This window comes from Homalodisca vitripennis, chromosome 6 (assembly GCF_021130785.1).
Source record: "Homalodisca vitripennis isolate AUS2020 chromosome 6, UT_GWSS_2.1, whole genome shotgun sequence".
Lineage (NCBI taxonomy): Eukaryota > Metazoa > Arthropoda > Insecta > Hemiptera > Cicadellidae > Homalodisca > Homalodisca vitripennis.
In genome coordinates this window covers 112,469,323-112,494,174 of record NC_060212.1, presented here as the reverse complement: position 1 = coordinate 112,494,174, position 24,852 = coordinate 112,469,323, and the positions used below count along the sequence as shown (strand labels likewise).

The 24,852-nt window shown below is 32.0% G+C and overlaps 2 protein-coding genes and 1 long non-coding RNA gene across 6 annotated transcripts in view; 2 read left to right on the top strand and 1 right to left on the bottom strand.

Annotated features, from left to right (window-relative positions):
* The window catches only part of LOC124364734 (zinc finger protein 341-like), a 35,149-nt gene extending 14,193 nt beyond the window's left edge, over nucleotides 1-20,956 (bottom strand). For 2 of the 3 annotated variants that reach the window (XM_046820435.1, XM_046820437.1), the window contains exons 1-5: nucleotides 20,573-20,832; nucleotides 10,793-10,932; nucleotides 5,637-5,748; nucleotides 1,279-1,341; nucleotides 239-349 (exon numbers count right to left, since the gene is read on the bottom strand). In XM_046820435.1, coding sequence (XP_046676391.1) covers nucleotides 239-349; nucleotides 1,279-1,341; nucleotides 5,637-5,667 — 205 coding nt within the window. In that variant the 5' untranslated portion in view covers nucleotides 5,668-5,748; nucleotides 10,793-10,932; nucleotides 20,573-20,832. The other variant, XM_046820436.1, reaches the window with a different exon arrangement.
* On the top strand, nucleotides 5,873-9,451 carry LOC124364735. Its single transcript, XR_006922646.1, has 2 exons — nucleotides 5,873-7,469; nucleotides 7,716-9,451. It is a non-coding gene; the product is annotated as an uncharacterized LOC124364735 (long non-coding RNA).
* A 2,190-nt stretch (nucleotides 20,957-23,146) lies between the features above and the next one.
* LOC124364732 (coiled-coil and C2 domain-containing protein 1-like) overlaps nucleotides 23,147-24,852 on the top strand; it is a 55,959-nt gene continuing 54,253 nt past the window's right edge. The window contains exon 1 of one of the 2 annotated variants that reach the window (XM_046820433.1): nucleotides 23,147-23,536. In XM_046820433.1, the coding sequence (XP_046676389.1) occupies nucleotides 23,474-23,536 (63 nt within the window). In that variant the 5' untranslated portion in view covers nucleotides 23,147-23,473. The remainder of the gene's footprint in view (nucleotides 23,537-24,852) is intronic. The other variant, XM_046820434.1, reaches the window with a different exon arrangement.

Sequence of the window (24,852 nt, the reverse complement as noted above, 5' to 3'; positions counted from 1 at the left end):
AGTATATTAGTTCTCAGTAAATACTAATATATCATTATAAAAAGAATAAACAGCCTTTTTATCAAATATCGTTTAGTCTTCAAAGGATGTTATCATGCACTTTTTAATTTAGTTTTTTGAATAGTCTATACAAATTTAATCATTGTATAAGTTTACATTTTTGAAAAAAAAAACACAAATAACCTTTTTATTTTATAATGATAAAAAGAGTACACACTTCCACACAACTAAAACATACCGAGGTGATGAAGTTTCTTATGAAGCATGAATGTTCGCAGGGAAAAGAACTGCTTTTTACATTTCCCGCATTGAAATACGTCATCCTCATTGTCATCTTCGTTTGTGTTTTCTGAAACATATAAAATAATAAGTAACACTAACAGGAAAATTACAGTAAAAATATATCCTGATTAATACATTAAAATAATCAAGAAAATGTACATCTGTGAGTATGATACACAATAAGAAATGTGGACAATGGCTTTGTTTAAAATAAACTAACAACCACCCAAGCGCATAAAATATGTATCAATCTGAACACACAAATATTTAATAGATATTGATGTTAGTAGGTACCCATACAAAACTAAGGATGGGTTCGCATCATCCTACATTTTACATTATATAGACAAAAACGAGCCATGCCCAACTTGAAAATATGACAACATAGTTGACTTTTCAGATTGATCACCTGAGCTAGTGATTTGTTAAAGCTGGATTTCATATAAATTAAACGTTTTTTGAAGATTATGAAACAGAAACTTAAATTTGCCAATATTTTCCACATCACTAATTATTGGACAGACGTTCACGCTATATCACTTCCAGTTTGGTAACACAATGGTAGATGCAATCTACCCTATGGCAAACTAGTACACATTGAATCATTTCGACTGGAATACAGTCTTGCTTATTGTGTCTGTATCTTGTAATTGGCAATTAACACTGGCGAAGAGTCACAAACAAAAATGGAAGTGCCTAAACTGCAATAACATTTTTTGAGTGCTATTGTTATTTGGTTAGTATCAATAGACAAAAACATTAAAAGTAGTCCCCAAGTTAGGAAATATCTAGACTTTTTTCATTGAGGCTTCACTAAACCTTTGTGTTTTTATACAAGCTTTGTTACAAAAAAGAAGACCCACCACAGGGTTCACTATGAACGCTAACATTACCCAACAGCATCAGGATTAAAGATTTTCATAACGTCTGAATGGTCTGACAGAATTACTACTGTTGACTTAGAATAGCTGGTGAAGATTCATGTGAAAAACTAACCTGGATCATTCAAGTCGTAAGCACCAAGGAGAGTTCCTACTGTAACAGTTTCTGTGTTGATTCCTATAAAAGAAAAATAAAGTCATGACACAATTTCAAAATCTAAAGCAACTAACCAAAATACTGAACAAAATCGAAGGTGAAGAAAATTAAAATAAAATCATTTGTTATTTAATATGAAAAAAATCAAAATTTTAGGCTTAAATATTGAGAATGAGAATAATAATAATTTATTTTAAACATTACACTAAAAATATGTGAGCTTATAACACTACATGTTGTGTTTATTATAAATTTTAATTTAAAATGGTAATTCTAATACACAGATATGGCATATAACATAAAGCATTTCCTCTAGTTTAAGGTTATGTGAAAACATGCAATATATACTTCAGAGTTAATCCCAGCTCTCAAAAAAGAAATTGTTGTTGAAGATTAAATTCCACTAAAGTTTATTATTTAATGAATCAAGTTCAACTGATAAATCCAATATAAACTTCAAATATAATGATTTAATTTCTAATAAAGTTTAATTAGCTAACATTGTCACTTGAGTTTTATTATTCAGGAGAAATAAATTTTGGTCCAATATTTTCACTCAAAAATGTATTTGAAATTTTGTTTGTAAAAATTTTAGATAGGTAAAAAGAATAAAAAATCTACTGAATTAACTTTCAAAAATATTAAAGTCCTGATAAATTAAGTGACAAAACGTATAACTCACGATCCTGCAAGTATCCTGATCCAAGTATCATGCTGTAACACTTCGCTAAATAAAAATAAAAAGATAGGACTGCACGGCTACAGTCGAGTGAGATCTGATCGCCAGCACAGCTCAGACCGAACTGATTGTTTCACCCCAAGCATCATTCCCTCTCCCCTCTTGTTCACGACTACATGAAGCATGCAGAAGCAAGATTGCCTTATATAAAACTTGTTTACTCGACTCTGGCAATGACTCATTTGTACAACTGTACAGTGGATATATTTGTTTTAATGCTTTTGTTTTTATATTTTAAGTATTTTCAAATCATGTGTTTATTTAATTTACTCTACTTAATTGATTATTATTTTTTATTTTATTTGGCTATAAAAAGCAATATTTATTTATTAATTTTATATCTGTTATATTTCATTGTTTTGACTCTAATAAATTTTGTAACTTCCTTTTTTAGTATGTTTACGCCAACAGTGTATAAACACCAGCGCGTCACAAGAATCACAAGAATAGCTGTATGTCGTTAAGAAGCGCACATCACATGTGCTTCAGGTTTTTTGATAAAAATACTATTTATTGGCAAGATAACTCGATGATATTTATACTAATGTATTCCGAAAGTTCTAAAGTACAGATTTAAATATATCATAAGTCTTTATCTGTAATGTAATGAGTTTGGTAAACATTTTACCAAAATATACTTTCAAAAGCTTGTTCCAGCGGTCTAACAAAACTACCAAATACGTTGTTCATATCCAATCACAGGACTGATATGACGTGACACAATTGCCAATTGTCACCAAATGCAGAAACTAATTATCTTTTCAGCTTTGTGACTACCATTTTATTCCATATCCTACTTAGTTTACAGTAAACTTTCTTTCAAACCCTTGCATCGAGCTCGGTAATTTGCATAAAATACATTGTTAGGGAAAACGTATTACTAGACGGATTACAAAAGAAACCTCCTTGAAGATAAAGAGATAATGCATCGAAATAATTGTCTATAAGGTATTTTGTGTTGTGGTGTTGGGCACAGTTTAAAAAATGAAGTTAAATTACTTTCTCCCACAATGTTTATCTAAACAGTTTGCCGATTTAACCATTTGTTGGATATACAAAGTTTGTTGTGTCATGATTTGTCAGTTATTACATTTCTGAAGTGTAATGTGTTATTATAAAATATGCTACTAAGGCTTACTTTGAGTAGTAATGTAACATTTTATATAAAAATACATATTGAAAGTGGTATGTTTTAGTGCTAAAACCACAACAAAGTTCATATTTCTTTGTGCGCTCTAGCCCTCATTTACTATATTTCTTTATATAAAAACATAATTTTATAATGATTTGTTTTATTGTTTCTTATAACTTTCATTATATTTTATACTTTTTCACAATTAATTGTAAAACAGCAAAGATCTAAAAGCCAAGACTAAAAACCGTATGCTCAAGTTTTTAGTTTTGATAAATATTTTTTGCTATTCTTATTTATATGAATATCAAGTAGGCCTACATATTTCTTACAATTTGGATTATATTTTATGTTTTTGTAGAATAGCAAAGGTCCAACCTAGCTGCCTAATCATTTTTTCGATTACTTACCAAACAAAGGTGGTCTGCAGCACTGAGTAAGTCATTTATTTATTATTAGTTTTATTTATTTTTCTGTAACTTTATATTTTAATTTTTTTTTAATGAACAAACTCCACATATATTATTTTTTTATTCTTCAGGGCATTTTGGGTCAGATTTTTATGATTCTAAGAAAATATATAGCATATAAGCCAGTAAAAACAAAAAAGTATGTTTTTTATTTGGTATATATAAATAAAAGCTTCATATCATTAATTATATACTGCTTTTTATCTCAATAAAAGAATATGTTTAGGTTTCATATAGTATGTATCTTTTTTTATTTTTGCCATATCACAGCATATTCTATACGTATTTAATCACAGACGTGTGGTTTAACAAAATATGCTTAAGACAAAATTAACAAATTGTTTAAAATTTATTTTTACAAAAATCTTTATATAATATTTTTAGTGAAAATATTTTAACGAGCGCCCCATTACGTATTATGTCATATTTCATTTATAAGTCTCAGTATCTTGATTTGTACTTATTTTCCATTACCTAATTTGTACCCTATTTGGAATTTATTTTCATTAAAAATGTGCGTTTCCAAAGTATTTTTCTTTTCGTTTTGCCTCTAAAAGATTTAATCTTGATGGCTTTGGTCAAATATATTGCTATTTTCTAATAAAATAAACTTTTCACAATATATAATTTTTTTTTAATTTTACACTTCCACTAAGGTATACAAAAATACTTAGATAATATTTAAAATTTTTGTAACTTACGCGTTATTTTACAAAACGTATCGCAAAATTTTCAATTTTATTTTTACTGAAAAACTAAGCAGATTCTTTTTCTGCATAATAATCTATACATTTTGGCTATTTTGAATTTTCTTACTTTTTTACTTGAAAAAAGTTGTCAAAGTTAACATTTTCATAAAAAGAGTGTTCTCAGTTCTCATTCTGTTCATGATAACATACAGTAAACCATAACTTAATAATTTATAAGTTATAGACACTGTTTCTAAAACTACATTTCATTATAAAAAAACAACGTATGTACTTAACAGGTTTATGAGGGTTAAAAGAGAATGCAATCCCATAAGAGCTAATTATGAATTAGTTTACATTTCAAAAATAACTTAACCCTTTGAACCCCAGGCGACGAAATATCGCCGCCGAGAAACTACGCGAAGATCCCCGCGGCGACGATGTATCGTCGCCAATGACGATGCGAGAATCCCCGGGCGACGTAATATCGTCGCCATGGTATATGCGTTTAATACATATTTATTTGAAACCGTAAAATACTTATTTTACGAATTTTAATACATATTTATGAGTATTGTAGTAAAATAAAAATTTTTTGTTAGTAATATAGTGTATTTAAAATAACATCTATGCTCAAAAAAATATATTACTCTTTGTTGCTACAGCTGTATTTGTTTACAAAGCGGTCTAATGTTACGTATATTGTCTTTGTGCGTGTGAATTGAGTTAAATGTTGTAATTGAAGACTGTTTTTAGTCACATTTTCTTTAGTTTTAATCTTATAGTAATAATCAGTTCTGTGAACAATGAGTGACAACATTGTAAATCACCCGAGTGAATTGGACAGACAACTGGATGTTGACCTATCAGATGACGATTGGTCTGACGTCTCATCAATTTTCAGTGATGAAACTGATGTTGATCCTATCTATAGGTCAACTACCTCGGACTCAGATGACGAAGAAATGCCATTTAGTCAGCTATCTACTTCTCGCGGTAACGCCGCCGCTAGGCCTACTCCGGACAATGACCAACCGGCCTCAGTGAAATCACGGTTGCAAAATCTTTATCTTTAGAGATATCAATATAATTGTTTTTGTACATACATAAAACTAAATTTAGAAAAATAAAATGTGGGTGCCCATAGTAAAAATTTTTCTTATTTTTGAATTAAAAAATCTTAAAATCTATTTTTTACCTAAAAAACTAAAAACATATATTTTAAAGTTATTTTAATGTTGTTAAACAATTTTTAAATTTTTACAACGATTAAATTAATACCTCACCTTGAAGAGCATCATAGATTGTCTGAGTCATCGTTGAATAGTTGAATCAAGATGGAAGGTCCACTGACTTAACTTCTTTTTGTGCCATTCAATTTTCTTATCACAATGACTCCTGAAAATAATAAATACATTATAATCTGCATCAAAATTCTTTATAGTACACTTCCTGTCATAATTCAGGCTATGCTACAGATGACAGAATACTGATATTTTAAATTTAAATCAGTCACCATTTTGAGCTGGCTTCAGATAGCTTCCTCTAAGTATCTACATCATATGGTCTACGGAGCCTATGCATATTCATACTTAAGATATAGGATAATGTTTTCCGGAAATTCTATTGAGTCAAACAATTTGTTATGTTAAGAAAAGGATTGTAAGGACAATGTTCAATCTGAAGCCCAAAGATTCCTATAAACAAATTTTAACATTTTCCTAAATTTGTTAAAGTTTATCCTCCTGAGTCCTGGGTGAATTTGATAGCTAAGACCGAAATGCCTTGTACAAGTACATGTATGCATTAGCCTTTGAGACCTGAACAGTTTTGTCCTCCTATAGTAGCCAAGACCGGAGTGCTTTGTACAAGTCACGAAAACAAAAAAAAAACCTTGTCACTCTAATAGTTCATTAACTCAACACAAGATAGCAGCACTGGATGGACTGTGTTTCAAACTACCCTAATAGTTTGCTAAAGTTGCGATAGATGGCACTACTTGTTTCTTATCCATGCAGTCTCAAAGTAATTTAAAAAAAAATTTTTTTCTCAAAAAATTTTAAAATATTGACAGTCGTATCACTCTACATAAGAGAAGTAATCTTCCACACTGTAAAAACATCACAGCCAAGACACTCAGATCTGCACCAGCACAACACTAGACATGCCTCGGACTTCGCATTGCCCCCACACCATCTGAGCCTATACAAGAGGAAACCATCCTATAAAGGAGCCGCCTACTTCAACCACCTTCCAGAGCACTTAAAGAACCAACCACCTCACCGCTTCAAGAAACAACTGACTCTGTGGCTCCAAGAGAGACCTTTTTACACAGAAGAAGAATTTACAAACAGCTAAAAATTGTTACCTTATACCTGTATAACTGACGCTATGTACTGTTCTCAAAGAACATGTCAATAAAGTATATTGTCTATTGTCTATTGTCTATTGTCAAAGATGAACACCCCTGCAGAAAAAAACTGCTCGTGTTACACGCTCAGGTAAGACAGTATTCATAATTATTTAATTGATATTTCTTCACAAATTACATGTTTAAGGACCAATCTATCTATTAAAGTTATTATAATGGTGTTAGCTTTGTGTTTCACATGGCTAGAGTGAGGTATTCTTAGAGTACCTTGACTGAGGCACTTAGGTCTACAAACTAAAATCACAATTTTCTTCAGTGGCTTGACCAAGCCACTTGGGTCTTACTTACTTATGTCAATAACTACAACTGTTGCATACTTGGAGCAAGAAATTTTATATTTTGATTTATTTTTAGATAAATAAAATAAAAATTTGACCTTAAATTTAAGAAAATAATCAAGTAAAAATATCTATCTATCCCAATTACAGCACAAATTTTATATTTTGCTTTTTTCAGTGAAGAGAAAGAGGTTTGAAGACTTCAACCTAGATGACTCTAATATAGATGACTATCTAAAAGACGATGATGGGGAAGATTCACTGTTAAATCCAGAGTCCGACTACTACAATTTTGATGATCTGTTTGGCGATGACTCAGACGTAGATCCGCCCTACGTACCATCCGAAGGAAGTCATTACGACGACGACGAGCATGAGCTGTTCCCTCAACCTCAATAACAACGGAAGTGGTAGGTATATTTTGTACACTTAATGGTCTGAATCAGTTTAGTAAAACCAGTGTTATTTAAAATAGACTTACTGTAAAAATTATTAATGAAAACTGTCAAACAAGAAATAAAGTGCAGATATTTTATTGATGCTTCGTAGCTTATTTACTGCATAACAAGATTGAAAATTAAATAGAATCAAAATATATTAAAAAAGATCCTAAATGTTTTTATTGGGTGATTAATATACTAATGTGATTTTTTTAGGCAAAGAAGAAATCTAAAACCGACTCACGTAAGAAAATACTGCCAAAGAAACAGAAGAAAGATGTTCAGCCAGGTTTACCTTGGGCAATGCAAGTGTTCGCTCCTGAAACATCCACACTTGTCCAGCCTGCGTTCTTACCCATAGATTCTAGTGATTGGGATGCAGAGAAGTATGTACAGCAATACTATGATGATGAAATACTGTCCATCATTGTTGACAAAAGTAACCAAAACTACCTTTTAAAAACAGATAAAGAATTGAAATTGAAACTTTCAGAGCTTAAAGTATGGTTAGGGATTAATTTTGTGATGTCATCTCTCCAGTTACCTAAGATTAGAAGGTATTGGGAACAAATGTGGAGAGTGCCTCTAGTTGCTGATTCCATGACCAGAGACAGATTTTTTTAAATTCAATGCTCATTAAAAGTGGTTTTTGACAATGATATTTCTGAGGAACAAAAAAAAGGTGACAGGCTTTACAAGGTGAGACCTTTCCTTGATAGAATTCTTGAAGGATGTATGAGACAAAGAAGGGAACGAGAAGTTTATGTTGATGAAATGATGGTACCTTTTACAGGTTTTTGCCTTTCAAAGCAATACGTACCAAACAAGCCAAACCTGTTGGTCTAAAAGTATATGTTTTAGCGAATTCTAATGGAATTGTATGTGACTTTACAGTATATGCAGGGCCTAAGACATATACCACTGATGAATCATTGAACGAATTTTGGCAGTGTGAAAATGCAGTGCTACACCTGACTAGATCACTCGTTCCAGGACATGTGGTGTACATTGATAGATTTTTTACTACAGTCAGACTGGCTGATGAACTTTACAAATGTGGCATTAGGTGCTCAGGAACAATACAAAAAGACAGGATTCCCCCAACCACAAATCTCCCTGATGATAAATCTTTTAAGAAGAACAATTCTAGAGGTGAAAGCATAGTGACTGTGAGACAAGACGGAATCATGGCTATAACTAAATGGTTGGATAACAATACTGTAACAATGATGTCCACTGAAGAGGCCAAAGATCCAATTTTTGAAGTACGGAGATGGTCCAAAAGCCAAAAGCAGTTTATAATTATTGATCAGCCCAAGGTTATTCATCTATACAATCGGAATATTGGAGGAGTCGATCTAGCTGATCGTATGATGGCATACTGCCCCTCTCGAGCTAGGACCAAAAAGTGGACAGTTCGATGTATTTTTACATTTTTTTTTATTTTTAAATGTCTAATGCTAGGCTTCAAATGCGTCAAATAAAACAGACGCTCAATACTCCTACTAGGTTAATTCCACAGTACCGAACTTTTAAACTAGAATTCGGACAGACACTGATTGAAAATAACGATGGTACTTGTACTAAGGCTGGAGTTCAAATCAAAAACCATGGAAAAGCCATCCCTTAACTTTCAGTCATTTAACTGATCGTAGAACCATTGAAGATCCATCTCTTCGGCGTCGAACTCAAGGAGCTGATCATCTCCCAGAAATAGCAAGTGTACAGAAACGATGTGCTCAGAAAAACTGCAAAATGAAGTCACATGTGTACTGTATTCAGTGCAATGTTTTCTTATGTATCATTGAGGGTAGAAATTGTTTTAGAAAATATCATTCTGCTTAGTAATTTTACAACTAAGAACTCAAAAACTATTGTGTTCTGCTCTATGAATACTGTATTCTTACATCTAACGTATCTAATTTATATAAATAAAAAGAAAGTTTTCTTTTGTGGAGTCTTATTAATTATTGACATTTACCTGAGTAGAGACCGAAGTGCCTTGTACAAGGACATCTAGAAACGGGTTTAAACAGGTGTCAATATTATTTTTACTATTTTTTGTGTTAACCATTGGTATTTAGAACACTCATTACAAGTTCAAAAATTCTAAATTAGCACTTTTTTTCTCAGGACTCAAGGGTGGTCAACATGATGTGCCTTGTACAAGGCATTTAGGTCTTACCTCTAACTTGTGACAAATATTCTCAGGACTCGATGAGTACAAAAATAGTACCTCAGACAAGGTACTTAGGACTCAGGAGGTTATGGATATTGTATGTACCAGATAGTACTCATATTTATTTATACATTGACAATTCACATGTCTACTATGCATTTACAGGTATATTTCAAAATATGTGAAGCTAATAAATAAATAAATACCTCCCGCCATAAGTGCGAGCTGGAAAAGCAATTTTATATATGCTGACAAAGAAATAGTGACGGGTAAATTCACCTAAATAACTTATAACCATCTTGCAGTTTATGCCCTTTTGGTGTGGGATATAAGCAAATTTGAAAATAACACAAACATAACCATACCTCTCATTAATTAAATTAATGCACAAGTAAAACTAACATATTACTTTCGCATGTACATACAAACCATCTGATCTCTAAACAAGTCTAAATATCAGTTTCCTGATTTAAAAAAATGGAGTACAACCCCATAACAAACTCAGAAGAATGTAGAGATAATTATGAAAAAATTATGCATAAATAATTAATCAACAAAAGATATCTTGTTTTTAATTTTTTATTGGTGGTAGAACTGCCTTTGATAAAGTGTGATAGTATAATAAATATTAGAATCTGAAATAGCCAATTATTTCTTTATTTTATCTAGTTTCAGAAAATATATAATGGCAAAGTCTTTTAGAAGAAAAAATTATAACAAAACATATAATATATATACCAATATTTTTCAAAATATACAAAAATTTAGAACATTATGTCCACAACAAAAATTAAATAAACTGATCATTACCTGGTATCCTTCAAATATAGGTGCATAGGTACACAGGTGTATAAAGTGAAGTTGAGAGCAACAGGTTTCCATGTTTCACAGTTTCTTCTATTATACATTTTAATTTTGCAATATTTTACTGATTATATAATACATAATACTAATTCTTAACTTTACAGGGATTTTATTCGACTTTACATGAATTGTTTCTGATGCTATAGTGAAAACAATTTGATTTTCGTCAGAGCTAGAGCTCTCTTTTGGCAAGGGCCTTTTCCTTGATTTCAAAGGCCTGAACCCATGCTTGAGCAGATGTAGACAGTACCTGTGCACCCCACAATTGCACGCAGGACACCAGTACATCGCCTTCTTGCCACATACTGCACACACCCTGGTCCTATTCTGCGGAAGCTGCGTTACGAGTGTGGTTTGACCCAAGAAGCTGAGGTGGAGAAGCTGGAGATTCTGTAGCAGAACCAATCAAAGAGTTTACCAGTGTACAAATAAATTTACTCCTTGGCATGACAGAGTATACATCTTTGTATCGTTCTTTGTACAAAACATAGACATTGTGTACGCAGGTGTCAAGCAAGTTGTAAAAGATCTAAGTCCCTGTCAAAAACGTCTTCCTGGCAAAAAGCACTTCAGCAAGGGGTACCTTGGTGTAGAAATTGTCGTAAAGACATGGTATCCTTTGTCGAGACATTTTGCTTTTTCTAGAAGGTTCATCACCACCTTTTGTGTAAATGGGGCTGGACTCTCCATCAAGTAATATTTCCCACTGTACAGAGACAACTGATTACATATGTGGATGAAGAATCAACCAACTCAAACTTTTTAACACCGAACTGTGAATGCCTCTTTTTTGGCATATTTTGTATACAATTGCAGCAGTTTTTTCATCCTAAAATGCTTTTGTCTAACCCCAAATTTTGGTTCGGAATGTAATGTCTAAGAAATGTTGCATTAACAAAATCTAGGAAAGGGCGAACCTTCATCCAAGGATCATAGCCAGGTTGACCCTTATTCGCACTTTTCCTAGAGGTCAACTGAATCATTGCACTTAGAATCTGAAATCTGCGTAAAGGCGTGATATTTCCAATCAGAGTATGAACCAGTGCTGGATCTGTTGACCAATAGTCTGTCACATTCTTCCTTTGAGAAATACCCATGACAAGCATGATAGTAATGAATTTCATCATCTCAGAGATAGTAACATCTACCCATAAAGCTAGTTGAGAAGATGAGTACAGTTTATCTTGCCTCTGTTTCTTCTCAATTTTATTTTGTGCGTAAATGTTAGTTTCTCTAACCATTACAGACAAAAGAATCTGGAAAAAACAATTTCAGGTACTCTAGGGGCTTATGATTATGGGGACTGTCACATGGGGCAGGGTTTATCACAGTGAAGTCCTCACTGGGGTCTTTTGAGTAGTCATCAGGATAAACCCTCGCCCATACTGGCACAGGAGGTGGAGGTAGACCGAAACCAGGAAGTGGATGGTCAGCCACATCATCGGCAACCTCCTCATTCAAGGCCGAGACATCTGGTAGTAGCCTAGCAACACCTGAAGGGCCAGGGATTACCAACACTGATTTACACAAAAATGAGGGGGAGGTAACAGCAGTGCTTTGGCAATCTGAGTTGTCACTTTCAAAGTCCTCTTCTGGCAGGAAGAAATCATCACTGCCAGAAGAACAGTCTAGTACACTCTCAATGTCTCTGTTTTTGACCCTTCATTGTCACTGTCTAGTCTAGGTCATCTGAGTCTGACAGGTCAATAAGTTCTTTAATGTCGGATGAAGTATCAGCAACATTTCGGGACATTATTGAAATAAGAGCCTAAAACAAATAATAAACAAGCTATAAACCGACATAATAAACCATACCTATTACATATCACTACATTATATCACCTCTTGAACTATCAATATACAATAGTCTGGATTGACCTAGCCTTACTAATTACAACATATCACTTATAAAACTACAAAGTTGCTAACAAAACCATATCAATTTACAAAGACCCATCATAAACATGTTAAGGTTATGTAGCTATAAATACTAAATTAAATAGCTACAGTGTTAAGTCATACTATTGCAGAAATCAATTCAAAGGTGGTGGAGTTATAATAATGTGCCAAGAATCATTAAATGTAATAAAAGTTGAAATTCCTGAAATTAACCAACTTACTACAGATAAAGAGTTTGAGTGCTGCATAGCAGAGTGTAAACTGGATGGTCTAGCTTTGGGAATAGTTGGACTGTATAGAACCCCTGGAGCAATGTATGATAATGTATTTTTGAATAAACTAAATGTAGCTTTAGATTTACTATGTAGAAAATTTAAAAACATTGTATTTGCAGGTGACATAAATATTGATTGTTTGAAAAAATCTAGAGTTTCAGATACGCTGAGTAATATATTAATTCAGAATAATATGATTTCCATGGTAAATTTTGCAACTAGGATTACATTGAATTGTCAAAGCTCTATTGATCACATTTTTACTAATTTACCTAAGAATCAATTGTCAGTAACTGGACTTGTCACAGAGCTATCAGATCATGATGCCCAGCTTTTGGAAATCTCCTACCAAAGTTTAAAGACCAACAAAAACTATTATACACAATTTAAAAGACAATTTTCAGAAATAAATATACAAAACTTTCTTATACAATTAGAATCTGAGACATGGGTAAATCTTTATCAAGCACAGGTTGATCAAAAATATGATGTTTTTTATGACAGTTTTATGAACTACTTTAATAATGTTTTCCAAAAGTTAAAACCAGAATTCGAAATTGTAACAGGATAAATTGGTTAAGTGATGAGTTAAGAAGACAGAAAGAGGAAATAATTAGTTTAAGCCAAACAATAAGGGTTACTAAAGATAAAGCTATGAAGCAAATAATAAAGGATCATAAAAAACTTTACTATAGCAAAATAATTGAGGCAAAAAGTAAATATGTAAATAATAAGATTATCACTTCAGATAACCCATGCAAATCTGCATGGAAGATTATAAATAACGAAATAAAACCAGTCACAGAAATAAGAAGTGAAACAAAATTATCGATTAATGGTGAAACAGAAACTGATCCTTTAACAGTCTGTAACATTTTTAATGATTACTTTGTAAACATTGTTGATAACTATGTAATGCCAAATATTACCAATGATGCTTATGTTTTACCTACTTTAAATACTACAGAAAATCAAAATAGAACCCCAATTAAATTTCGTATCAAACCAATAAAAGAATTGGAACTGGATAAAATTATTACTTCTTGTAAAAACAAGTATTCAACAGGTTTCGATGACGTTCCCATGCCAATCATTAAAAGAGCTAAAACTAATCTAATTAAACCGTTAACTCACCTTATTAACTCCTCATTTATAACTGGTATATTCCCCTATAAATTAAAAATTTCAAGAGTAAAATCTGTTTTTAAGAAAGGAAATACCACTGATCCAAATAATTATAGACCTTTAAATATCTATTTTGCCTATATTTTCAAAAATCTATGAAAAAGCTATGTATATAAGACTAATGGAGTTCCTTGAATCTAATAATTTATTTGATAGTGAACAACATGGTTTTAGACAAAATAAATCTGTTATTACTGCTGGTATTGATTTTATTGAAGCAATTGTTGATGCAGTGGACAGAGGAGAATATGTCACAGGTATTCTCATGGATCTGTGCAAGGCGTTTGACAGTGTTTCTCATGATAATCTCATTAGTACCCTTAGTAATTTGGGTATTGTTGGAACTCCGCTAAATTGGATACAGTCTTACCTAAACAATCGAAAACAATTTGTAGAAACAGCTTTTAAAAATGAATTCAACAATCGAAAACAATTTGTAGAAACAGCTTTTAAAAATGAATTCAATCAATTAATAAGTGTAAACTCAAATCTAAGAACTGTAATTAATGGTGTCCCCCAAGGATCTATTCTTGGGCCTATATTATTCTTATGTTATATTACTGGATTACCGAAGACTGTTGCTGGTAAAATGTGCCTATATGCGGATGACTCGAATCTTATAATTTCAAATAAGTCTCTAAAAGAAATAGAAACCCAATCCAAAAGTAATTTAACATCAGTTAAAAACTACTTTTCAAAAAAAAATTTGCTACTTAATCTTGAAAAAACTAATTATATTTTATTTAATACAAGGAAAAACAGATGCTCAAGCGATCTTGATATAGAAATTTCTCAAGTAAAACTGACACAATTAGACAATGTAAAATTTTTAGGAATGACATTAGACAAAAATTTAACTTGGAACGAACATGTAAATAAAATTTTGAATAAAATAGCTTCTGGTTTATATGCGTTGAGGAGTATATCCAAATTCTGTACATTGGACGTTTTGAAAGTAGTGTATTTTGCTCACATACACTCCCATATAAATTTTGGTATTGTACTATATGGTGCAACTAGCGATCAAAATTTGCAAAGTATTCTTCTTCTTCAAAAAAAAGCTATACGGATCATTCTCAATTTAGATCTACGTCAGTCAGTAAAACAATATTTTTCTGAATTGGGTATCCTAACGGTGTACAGTATGTATATTTTAGAAACGGCAGTTGCAGTTAAGGAAGCTGGAGACAGATTACCTGTTTTGGGTTCGTCTCATAGCTACTTGACCCGAAATCGAAACCAGTTTGCAATTCCAAAAGTAAACTTAGAATTTAGAAAAAAAACCCATTAGTAGCAGGTATAAAATTTTTCAATAGTCTTCCACAAAATATTAGAAATATTAATGACATTAAAAGTTTTAAACTCAAACTTAAAAATTATTTATTACATAAAACAATTTATTCTTTTGATGAGTTTTTTTCTGAATGACAATACGATGTAATTTATTAAGTATATTTAAGTGTATATTATGCTTCATACCATTATTATTTAGTGATCATTTAGATACCATTATTTTAATAAGCTTCTCAATTGTAATTTTGACGCCATTTTGTATTTGTATATTGTATAATGTACAAATTGTAAATAAAGATTGTTTTGAATGGAATTGAATTGAATGTAACACTACCTTATATAGCAAAATAAATAACTTTTGAGGCTAAATCATAACATAAAAAGTTAGTCACTGGAGTAAAAATAGCTGGACTAGATGAAGATGATCTTCCTGAGTAGAATATAAGTTTCATAACATTACAGGCACATCGCTGTTGCCAAAACAATCAAACAAATTTTTCCTCCGAAATCAGCAATTCTTTCTACTTTAATGGTACTTTGGGATTATACCGACCACACCAGTATGAGGAAAACAAAAATATAAATTTATAGAAACAAACATTATAGAACGAAAAAACAACTCTTTAATTACAAAATTACAATGATTATCAATTGTTAATGGGTTTCCTGTGACGCCCAGAATGCAGCAGTATCAAGGATGAGTGAGAGTAGTGGATTTCCGCCTTCAGCCGCAACTGCCGACCGCCACATGTATTCAGCTAGGTATTAGTCAAGATGGTGTCGTGCTGTTCCTTTTTGTTTTTTATTACGCCATTTAGCTGAACCCCACATTCGCTCAACCTGTTGAGTAGTAGAACCGGTTTCCGGGTCGCGGCATACCAGCTGAATGGGTGGCAAGACTCTGCAGTCACGTTATCTACTAGACCGCTCGACTTTGACCCCTGTCTGAGGATGGGGAGGGGTTTGCGATAACACAATTCCTGTTTTATATTGACGAAATATTGTTCTACGCTAATCTAGTAATCAGTAGAAGCAAAATGTCAAATAAAGATTCATGTCTGGATGTGGTCGGTATAATCCCAAAGTACCACTTTAATTGTTATATAAATAATGGTGTAGTGTTGACTTATATACAATATGAACTGGCAAAAAAGACTGCCTACGTGTCGGATCAAAAACACAACACTACTGAATCAACTGGTACATTCGAGTATTAAACCAATAGGGTTTAATATATGTTTTTGAGCAACATCTTCGTTTCATTAGATTGCGTAACTTCTTGTTTGAGAAATAGAACAAAAATTTGATGGCATCAGTTGACCAATCAAAATTGCAACGTTATTAATGTATTTTGTTCGTCCTCCTATATAACTTATGGTTTTTGGGGATGCAAATCACAAATAACTGTTTTATAATAATTGAAATATAAATGTCAATTTGTTGCTATATTTATGTACTGTGCTTCTTATTATATATGATTTTCAGCGATATCCGTTTCAGATAGCTAACCTGAGTGTTCTGTAATCAGAACAGCTTAGTAAAGCTCCAACAACCATCTTGTGCACTAGCTTTCACTGCCTCATGGATAACTGTGGCATCCATGATTATCATGGCATTACACAATCACATCGCGTTAACCCTAATATCATCAATTAGTTTTTAAGTTATTTACGCGTTTAACTGTGGATTACGTGAGCAATAAAAATAACATGATTTAAATTAATTTATTCCTTTTAAATTGGTCACCATGTTTTTCAGTTAGAGTTTGTCATTTTTAAATTAAGAGAAGCTAATTTTAAGTGATCAGAAGTTACCACATAGTATGTAAGTAGATAATACATACGTATAAGAAATTAGGAAGTAATGGTTACGGTATATTAGTTTTGTTAATGTATTAAACTTATGTTTGTTTTTTACATACTAATTATTCGTTTGTTGAAAGATAGGTTCCGTTTGTTTCCATTACTTTCAAATTTATTTTTATCCTCACTGGTAAGGAAATTTGCGTTATTAACCTATTGCAATCATCCTCCTGAACATAAAAATAAAATGTTAAAGAAAATGACAATAATGAATTCTAGAACATTAAAAATGGAACTGGATGTTTCGAGAAACAGGAATTCTGCCAATTAAAAAAATTTTTATTAAAGTCTTATTTATTCATATTTACAAACATTTCGGCTCAATTTTTTCTACAATCCCACATTTTTATAACACAAGATATGCAAATATAGTCGGAATTAACACTATTCACCAACACAAATCATTTGCGACAACAAACAGTTTTTATCTAGCACACATTTTATATCGAAATTATTCTAATAGTTTTAGAAATTTCAAGCTGTTCGACTCTCCCTCTCTTGAGGTTTTTAAGAAACATGTCAAGGAGTTTTTGATTCTCATAAACAGTGAGAGGGCCCAGTTACTTATCTCTGTTGACTACAGACGGACCTAGACTGTCTGACAACTGACTGACGGCATTGTCCCCTCTCCTCTCCTCTTCAAACTATAGATAATAAAATCCATTCACTTAAGTAATTAGCCTATTTTTTGTAACTTTTGTTCACTCAATATTTTCATTTGTTTTTGTCTACTTTCTCCTCTATATTGCTGATTATCGGAATTCCAGGTCATATCCGTCGTTTATTCTGCTTTTGATGTCTTCTTTCAATTATCAAATTTTATAAAATTAATCTACACTCTGCTAGAGATAAAATTCGAATCTTAACAATTTCAACTAGAGTCTACGCACAGGCCATTAAGGCCCATGTAGGCTCTTTTCCCATTATTTGAATTTATCTAGAAATTATGTAGCAAATTTAATGCTGTTTTTACTACGTATGCGTCTATGGATGTGGATATGTATGTATATGTATATACATGTATATGTATATGTATATTTCATCTATTTATTCATTATATTGATTTATTTATGTAACATAAGTCTTTTTTTATATTATTTAATGTTAATTATTTAATTTTAGATTTTGAATTGTATTACTAGAATACTATTGTATGTTCATATGAATTAGACAATATACAAATGCTACATTTGTTATCAGTTCAATGTGAAGTTAATTTTGTATTTCATTTCTTTGTGTGTGGAAATAAAAGTGATTTGATTTGATTTGATTTGGAAATAGTTTCATTTAGGCCTTTGAAGCATAAATTTTGGAACTCTTCTCGAGTGAAGGCTATTTGAAAACCACTATAAGAATCTTCTGAATTATTAAAGTCTATAAGCCTGTTTATCCAGATAAAGAATAAACAAGCAAACATAACAAGTGCTGGTGTATACTTACACTGAATGTGAACATGGTTCACTACACACATTTAAAACATCCACATTACACATCTAAAGCAACATTACAGTTGTTATAACTTCTAAAACAGACTAAAATCAATGTAAAAACAACCGAGCCATTTTGATAACAAGTTGATTGTGACAAATGCTGATGAAACACGTTGTTTTTTGCTATGAAATATGTTGATTTTTCCTCAGTATAATTTTGTGGTAGAAATCAATTGCTCTTTTAACTCTTTACAATGTAATATGCGATTTGAATTATTGTAACTGGAAATTAGGCTACTTAGAAAATGTACCTGTTTCAATCGAGTGTCACAAAATATAAAACTACTGAGTTCATCAACTACTTTTCTTGTAAAATAGTAGGAAGTTATTATTAAGTGAATTTACAGTGTTTGTCTGCTTTGTCAAGTTGTGTTTCTTACCTAGCAGTAATGGCCGGAGGCATTCATGATCTTTTAGTGACTAAGTACTACCTCATGGGATGTTTTTCATATGTGGCCAACAGCATGGGACAGCACTGGAGGTGCTGCTGTAGCCTGCGCTGTTGGCCAGAGACACTTGTGTCAGGCTAATATGAACTTTTCTTCTTCAAAGGTTAAATTAACAAAAACATTTATTTTTTGTCAAATTCCTCTGATTTCAGCATTATTGTTATTTTATGTACCCAAAGATTATGTAAAACGGCTGACGTCGGCTGCAACAAATACGAGGTTGCCACGACCATACAGTAACCAATACGAGGTTGACCAACAATCAGTACAAGACCATGTGACACCCGTAGAACAATGAAATATTACTTCACATGAGAAAAGTAGTTCCACTTTTAATAATCTATAACTTTGTTATTTTCATTTGCACCCCTTGAAACCTTTGTTTGTTCAGGAGGATGATTGCAATTGCTGTCAGACACGCTTATCCTTCAAAATATTTAATTTTAGTAAGAACAAGTAAGTATTACAATCTCTTTGGTTGTTACATTTAATATATATGCATAAGCATTTTTCAACTTTGTCATTAAATTATTAGGGTAGGGTATGATAAGCGGACCCGGTTTTTTATATCGAAATAAATATTCTTTATTGAACATATTCTTAGAGAACAGTACAGTCGTGAGATTTTCTTTTGTTACAGCAGGTTAGAAAGATTAGAAATTTGTAAACGATATTAGCCTACTTAATCATAACCATCAATATAATCAATCAATACTGATTAATTATTTTGACCAATTAACTTAAATAATCTATATCAACAGCTGTAAACACTTTCAAATAATACTCGTAATGTAATATTTCAATTTTATATAAGTAACTTATTATTAATTTATTAAAAATGGCAGTAAATTTTATAAAACTTTACGACATTGCTCTGAAGGATGATAAGACATGTTTTTCGTGACTTCAACATGTTGGACTCATACCGAAAACCCCATTATGAGAAATTTGTGGGAAAGAAACAACCATAACTCTGAGAGGAGCAAATATGATTGTTCTTGAGGACTATAGATACTTTATATCGGTTGATAGTCTAGGATTTGAGATGCGAATATTAGGTATTGATGATTACATTCTTCGATATAAAAAACCGGGTCCACTTATCGTACCCTTCCCAATTATTACATTTTAGATACAGAAACATTGCTGAACTATAACATAATATAATACCTATAAAGTAATTCAGTTCATCATTTTGGTTTATTACTGTTCAATGGTTTAGATAGTCTGAAATATTGATTATTCATTTGTTCTAGTAGCCACTTATGATACTGCAACTCTAAACATATATTATTTATTTCAAGAAAAGCCATTACAATTTATGACAAAGCAATAGTCACTGTATTTGAGTAGTGCTCAATAATTGAATTACAGTCTGTTTTAATTGCCTAATCCTATTTAGAAAGTAATGTTGGATTAAACTATAATACATGACGACAGTTACTAGGAACTGTGCCAGTGATAGAATGACAACAAATAAAAAGATATCCGTCAACAATTTAACACCAAAGAATTAAAATCATATGAACAACAAACTATTACCCAGACTTTACTATTTAATATCAATCAATACGTACCTCAGTCACTCACTTTAATTTATTTTGTTATGAAAAATAATACGACGTTATTACTTATTCTAATACATCGACTTCACAGTCGCCATGAGGTTAAATTGTTGTCAATGTTTTGTCTGAATTTACCCCATAGAAAACCTGCCAATTTTTCACTACTATAACAAACGATTTACGAAATACATGCTTTGCTTATAATTTTGTTACTACTAAAATAATCAAAACAAAACAACCATTGTCAGCAACAACATTACCAAGCAAACAAGCCAATACCTTGACATTCCAATTTCCACTTGTGTTGTGGTGTGGTGTTTTGTCTGTCTGTTGTTGAGGAATAATAAATAACCAAATTCCTGTTCCTCCAATCCTGGTCGGCTTGTCTTCTCGTCACCGACCAATTCATGGTACAAATCCAGTCCAGAGATGTTATACCTTGCGACCCAAAGAGTAAAACAATAATGAAATATTTTTTGTTTGAAGTTTATTTTTGACGACGGAAGGATTGTGAAGGAAACTCTTCACTCTGAAACTCTCTTCTGTACCTGAAGAATAGATCAGATCGCAGATCTCAAAACATAGTGTTACTGATTTTTTGTTTCACTTAACGATGGAAAATGTCCGGAAAAAACCTGTTTCCTTCAAAGAGATATTGCTAAGCATAACTAAGGAAGAACTTCCTGAAGTCTCTAAGATTAGATCGTTAGGTGCTCATAAGGATTGAGGCTGTTGTGGGATAAAGCTGAGACTTTTATATCAGTCTAAGAGAAAATGTTACATTCAGTGCTAAAATTAGTTGTAATTTTAAACGTTGGGGTTTGGCACTACCTAGGAATTAATGAAGGAAAAATAGATAATACACATATTAAATAACACACATTTAAAACGTATTAACCATTTAGAATTTTCGAAATTAAAAATATAATTCACAAAAAATGAAATAATTTCTGTAACATTAAAATTATTAACATTCTGAAGGGACGGTTTAGGATAGTAGCGTTATTAATGCTTTAAAGACCAAAGTTAGCATTACGAACAAAGTTCCTGTCATTTAATCCCTATAAGGGTGCAAGGTATATTTCCTAGAAAGCCAAAGGCCATGATCACCCCCAATATCTTGGACTCTTATCATCCACTTTCATACAAATACCCAGGATGTTGCATTTATTGAATAAATAAGAAATACAGCAGTAAGAATACGGTTCAAAGCCTCTAAACAAACAAATAATTCAGTAGAGGACAACATAATATGCTTGAATATTAAATAATAATGAGGTTAGAAGGATAGTATAGTGTTTGTTTTTTGCAGACTGAAGGAGTTTACTCAAAGATGTCCAGCTGGGAAGCATTATCCAAGCGCAAGAGGCGAGGTACAGAACTGTGGTAGACAGCTATGAGATAATGATGATTGGGAAATGTTTGGATTAGTCCAATACTACACGAAACATGGATGTCGAGCAACTGAAAAGTTTGGATTCACAGCTATTCACAATCTAAAATAAATAAAATGCATCCAATCTTATGAAGAACCCAAAGGACAGACCCATACTCCAATATAGGCCGACGAACAGCTATTGTGTAGAGTACGTTATCTTTGTAGTTCCTAGAGAAAGAGCATGTTTTGATAAATGAGCAACCGGTCCCAATTATACGCGTCGTTATACAGGGGAAATGTACCTAGACGAAAAAATAGATTATAGAGTTCGAGACTTTCTACAACGTTGGATAGAATGGGTCCAATAGCAATCGTTGTGTGTTTGTGATACACTTTTTATTCCCAGATTAAAACGTGGAGAACACAAAACTTTTTTGTATTGGAAGTGAATATTCTCGCACCGAGAAGATATATAATGTAAATGGCGACTTGTGGAGCAGGAATAAGAGAACAATACTCGAGAATTGTAGGTGGAACGTCTTGGACTAGCTCCTTAGTCTGGATTGAAACTTTCTAACTTTTATTATAAATGAAGTGCAGAGAAATTTCAACAGTCAATAGTTTCAGTTTGAAGTCAAATTCAAGTACTGTTACAGAAGCATAATTTATTTTAAACTTCCAGTCCCAGGCGTCTATGTTACTTTATAATAAGTATGATATCTTTACTGTGAATCTTCACATGGAGGGTAAGAGTTGTAACATTGTTTATTTTAGCTAGTCCAGTATTGCTATTTAACACTTTCAGTCCTAGGCATCTATGTTACTTTATAACAAGTATAAATATCTTTAATGTCAATCTTCACGAGGGGCTGAGAGTGTTAAACCTGAAATGAATTAATATTGGAGGAATAGATCAAATTTTCCGTCCGCGTCTTTAGTTTCAGAGGTTTTGATTTGTTGCTTCTTTGCTATTATTAAATACGTGTACGCTTCCAACAGTAATATCATGTTGGAATTTTAGGATCTGATTTCCCGCCAAGGTAAAAACTAGGTCTTTTATGGCCCTGGGCCTGGGTCGTTTTAAGTCCACATAAAACTACTAGTCATGGACAATCAAAGACTAGGAATAGACGGCCAAAGCCAAATAATGATATAGCTCAATTTTTGAACAGTAACTTTGTTGGCCTTGGTTTGTGTTGACTTTTGAGATTGCTCTCAGACTTCTCTGATGACATCGTATTTGTCAGTTGACGTTGTCAGTCATTCATTTCTTTTCAATCACATTAGTGATTCTGATTCACCCCCTCTTAATTTATCAACAACAGTGTCTGCAATAAGTTTGAGTTTTTGTTAAATGTTCTTTTATCTAAGTTTCTAACTTAGGTTTTAATTTATAAGTAAATTTGAATTAAGCAAAAGTGTGGCATAGAATTATGTGTTCATTGTAATTAATTTATATTTTTAGAGTATAGAATCACAAACATTTTGTAACTTATTTATTGAAGTCCTTGGGCATAATATAGTTGGTTACTCAAATGTTCTCAAGAAAGAAACAACCCGTTAAATCAAAACCAAGAACAGGACGAAACCTTTCACAGGTTAGTCTAGACTCTAGTCTAATTAAAATACCTACAATATTTTAATAATCATCTGTTTATCACATCCTAAATGAGATTTGGCTGTTTTCTATGGAATGTTTACAACAGTTGATGGTGTAGTATTAAGAAAGCAATTAGTACTTTTAAATTGATAAAATTAAATTTAAATGTTTTCTTCTAATGTTAATTTGTATTCTTGCCTACCTACTACAAGAATGCCACTTTCATTAAGCAGCTTTAGGTTTTAATCTCATGAGATGGGGAACATTAACAAATTGTTATTGCACTGTATTATTGGAATAGGCCTAATAGGAAAATAAACAAAGCACAGACTGTGGTAGGCTAATCTGGGCTGCAGAATAATTAGCATCTACCATCATAATTGTATCAGGGTACCATATTATTTATTAGAAAAACCTAAACTATTGAATACAAAAACTTTGTAATTATAGTTATTTTAAATTGATTATTGCTAACTTAGCTCTTTTTAATGTTTTGGATAACGATATTGTTGATAAGATTTTATCTTTTAAATTCTTATTTGTAGCTATTTCTTGTATAAGGTGACAAAAGAAAGTCTTTTTCTTTTTTATCTTCACAGTTTCTTTATGAGGTGAGTCTCTTTTTTCTGTTAGGTCTACCCACTTCAATTTTTTTCGCTATGCTTCTCAACTTTGTCTTAAAAATTGGGCCATTATCCGGAAAAGCTGCCATTATCCTTTGGTGCTGCCCCGCGCTGATGTCAAGGAAAGAAAAACATCCCTCGAGATAGTACCTATCAGTAAAATATCAAATTCTAGAGGGGCTGATCAGAAATATAAATTGAATTGTAATGGAAAGGCAATTATGTACAGTGCAAATCATGTGATGCCGCGCGGCCTGCCGTAATCGGAATTCTCGAGAAAGATAAGATAACAGCGACAAAAATACCGATCACAATACCTGGGAATGCTTGTAAGTTTGTAATTTTGCAATTAAAGAGTTGTTTTTTCGTTCTATCATGTCTATTTCTATAAATTTATATTTTTGTGTTCTTCATACTGGTGTGGTCAGTATAATCCCAAAGTACCAAACCATTAAACATTTTGAAAAAAGTAATAAATAAAAATAACTAACAATGTTAATGGTTTATATTAACCCTCCAGCTGGTATGAAATGAATTTTTGTCGCCAAAGGCCCGTCCGATTTGGCAAGGACGAATATTTGTCGCCAAAGTAGACGTGTACAGTTATTGAAATTTTAGGCAATTAAGGTCATATAAATGATTTTTATTTGATATATTCTGGAAGACTATTAGCTATAGTACCGATTCACTG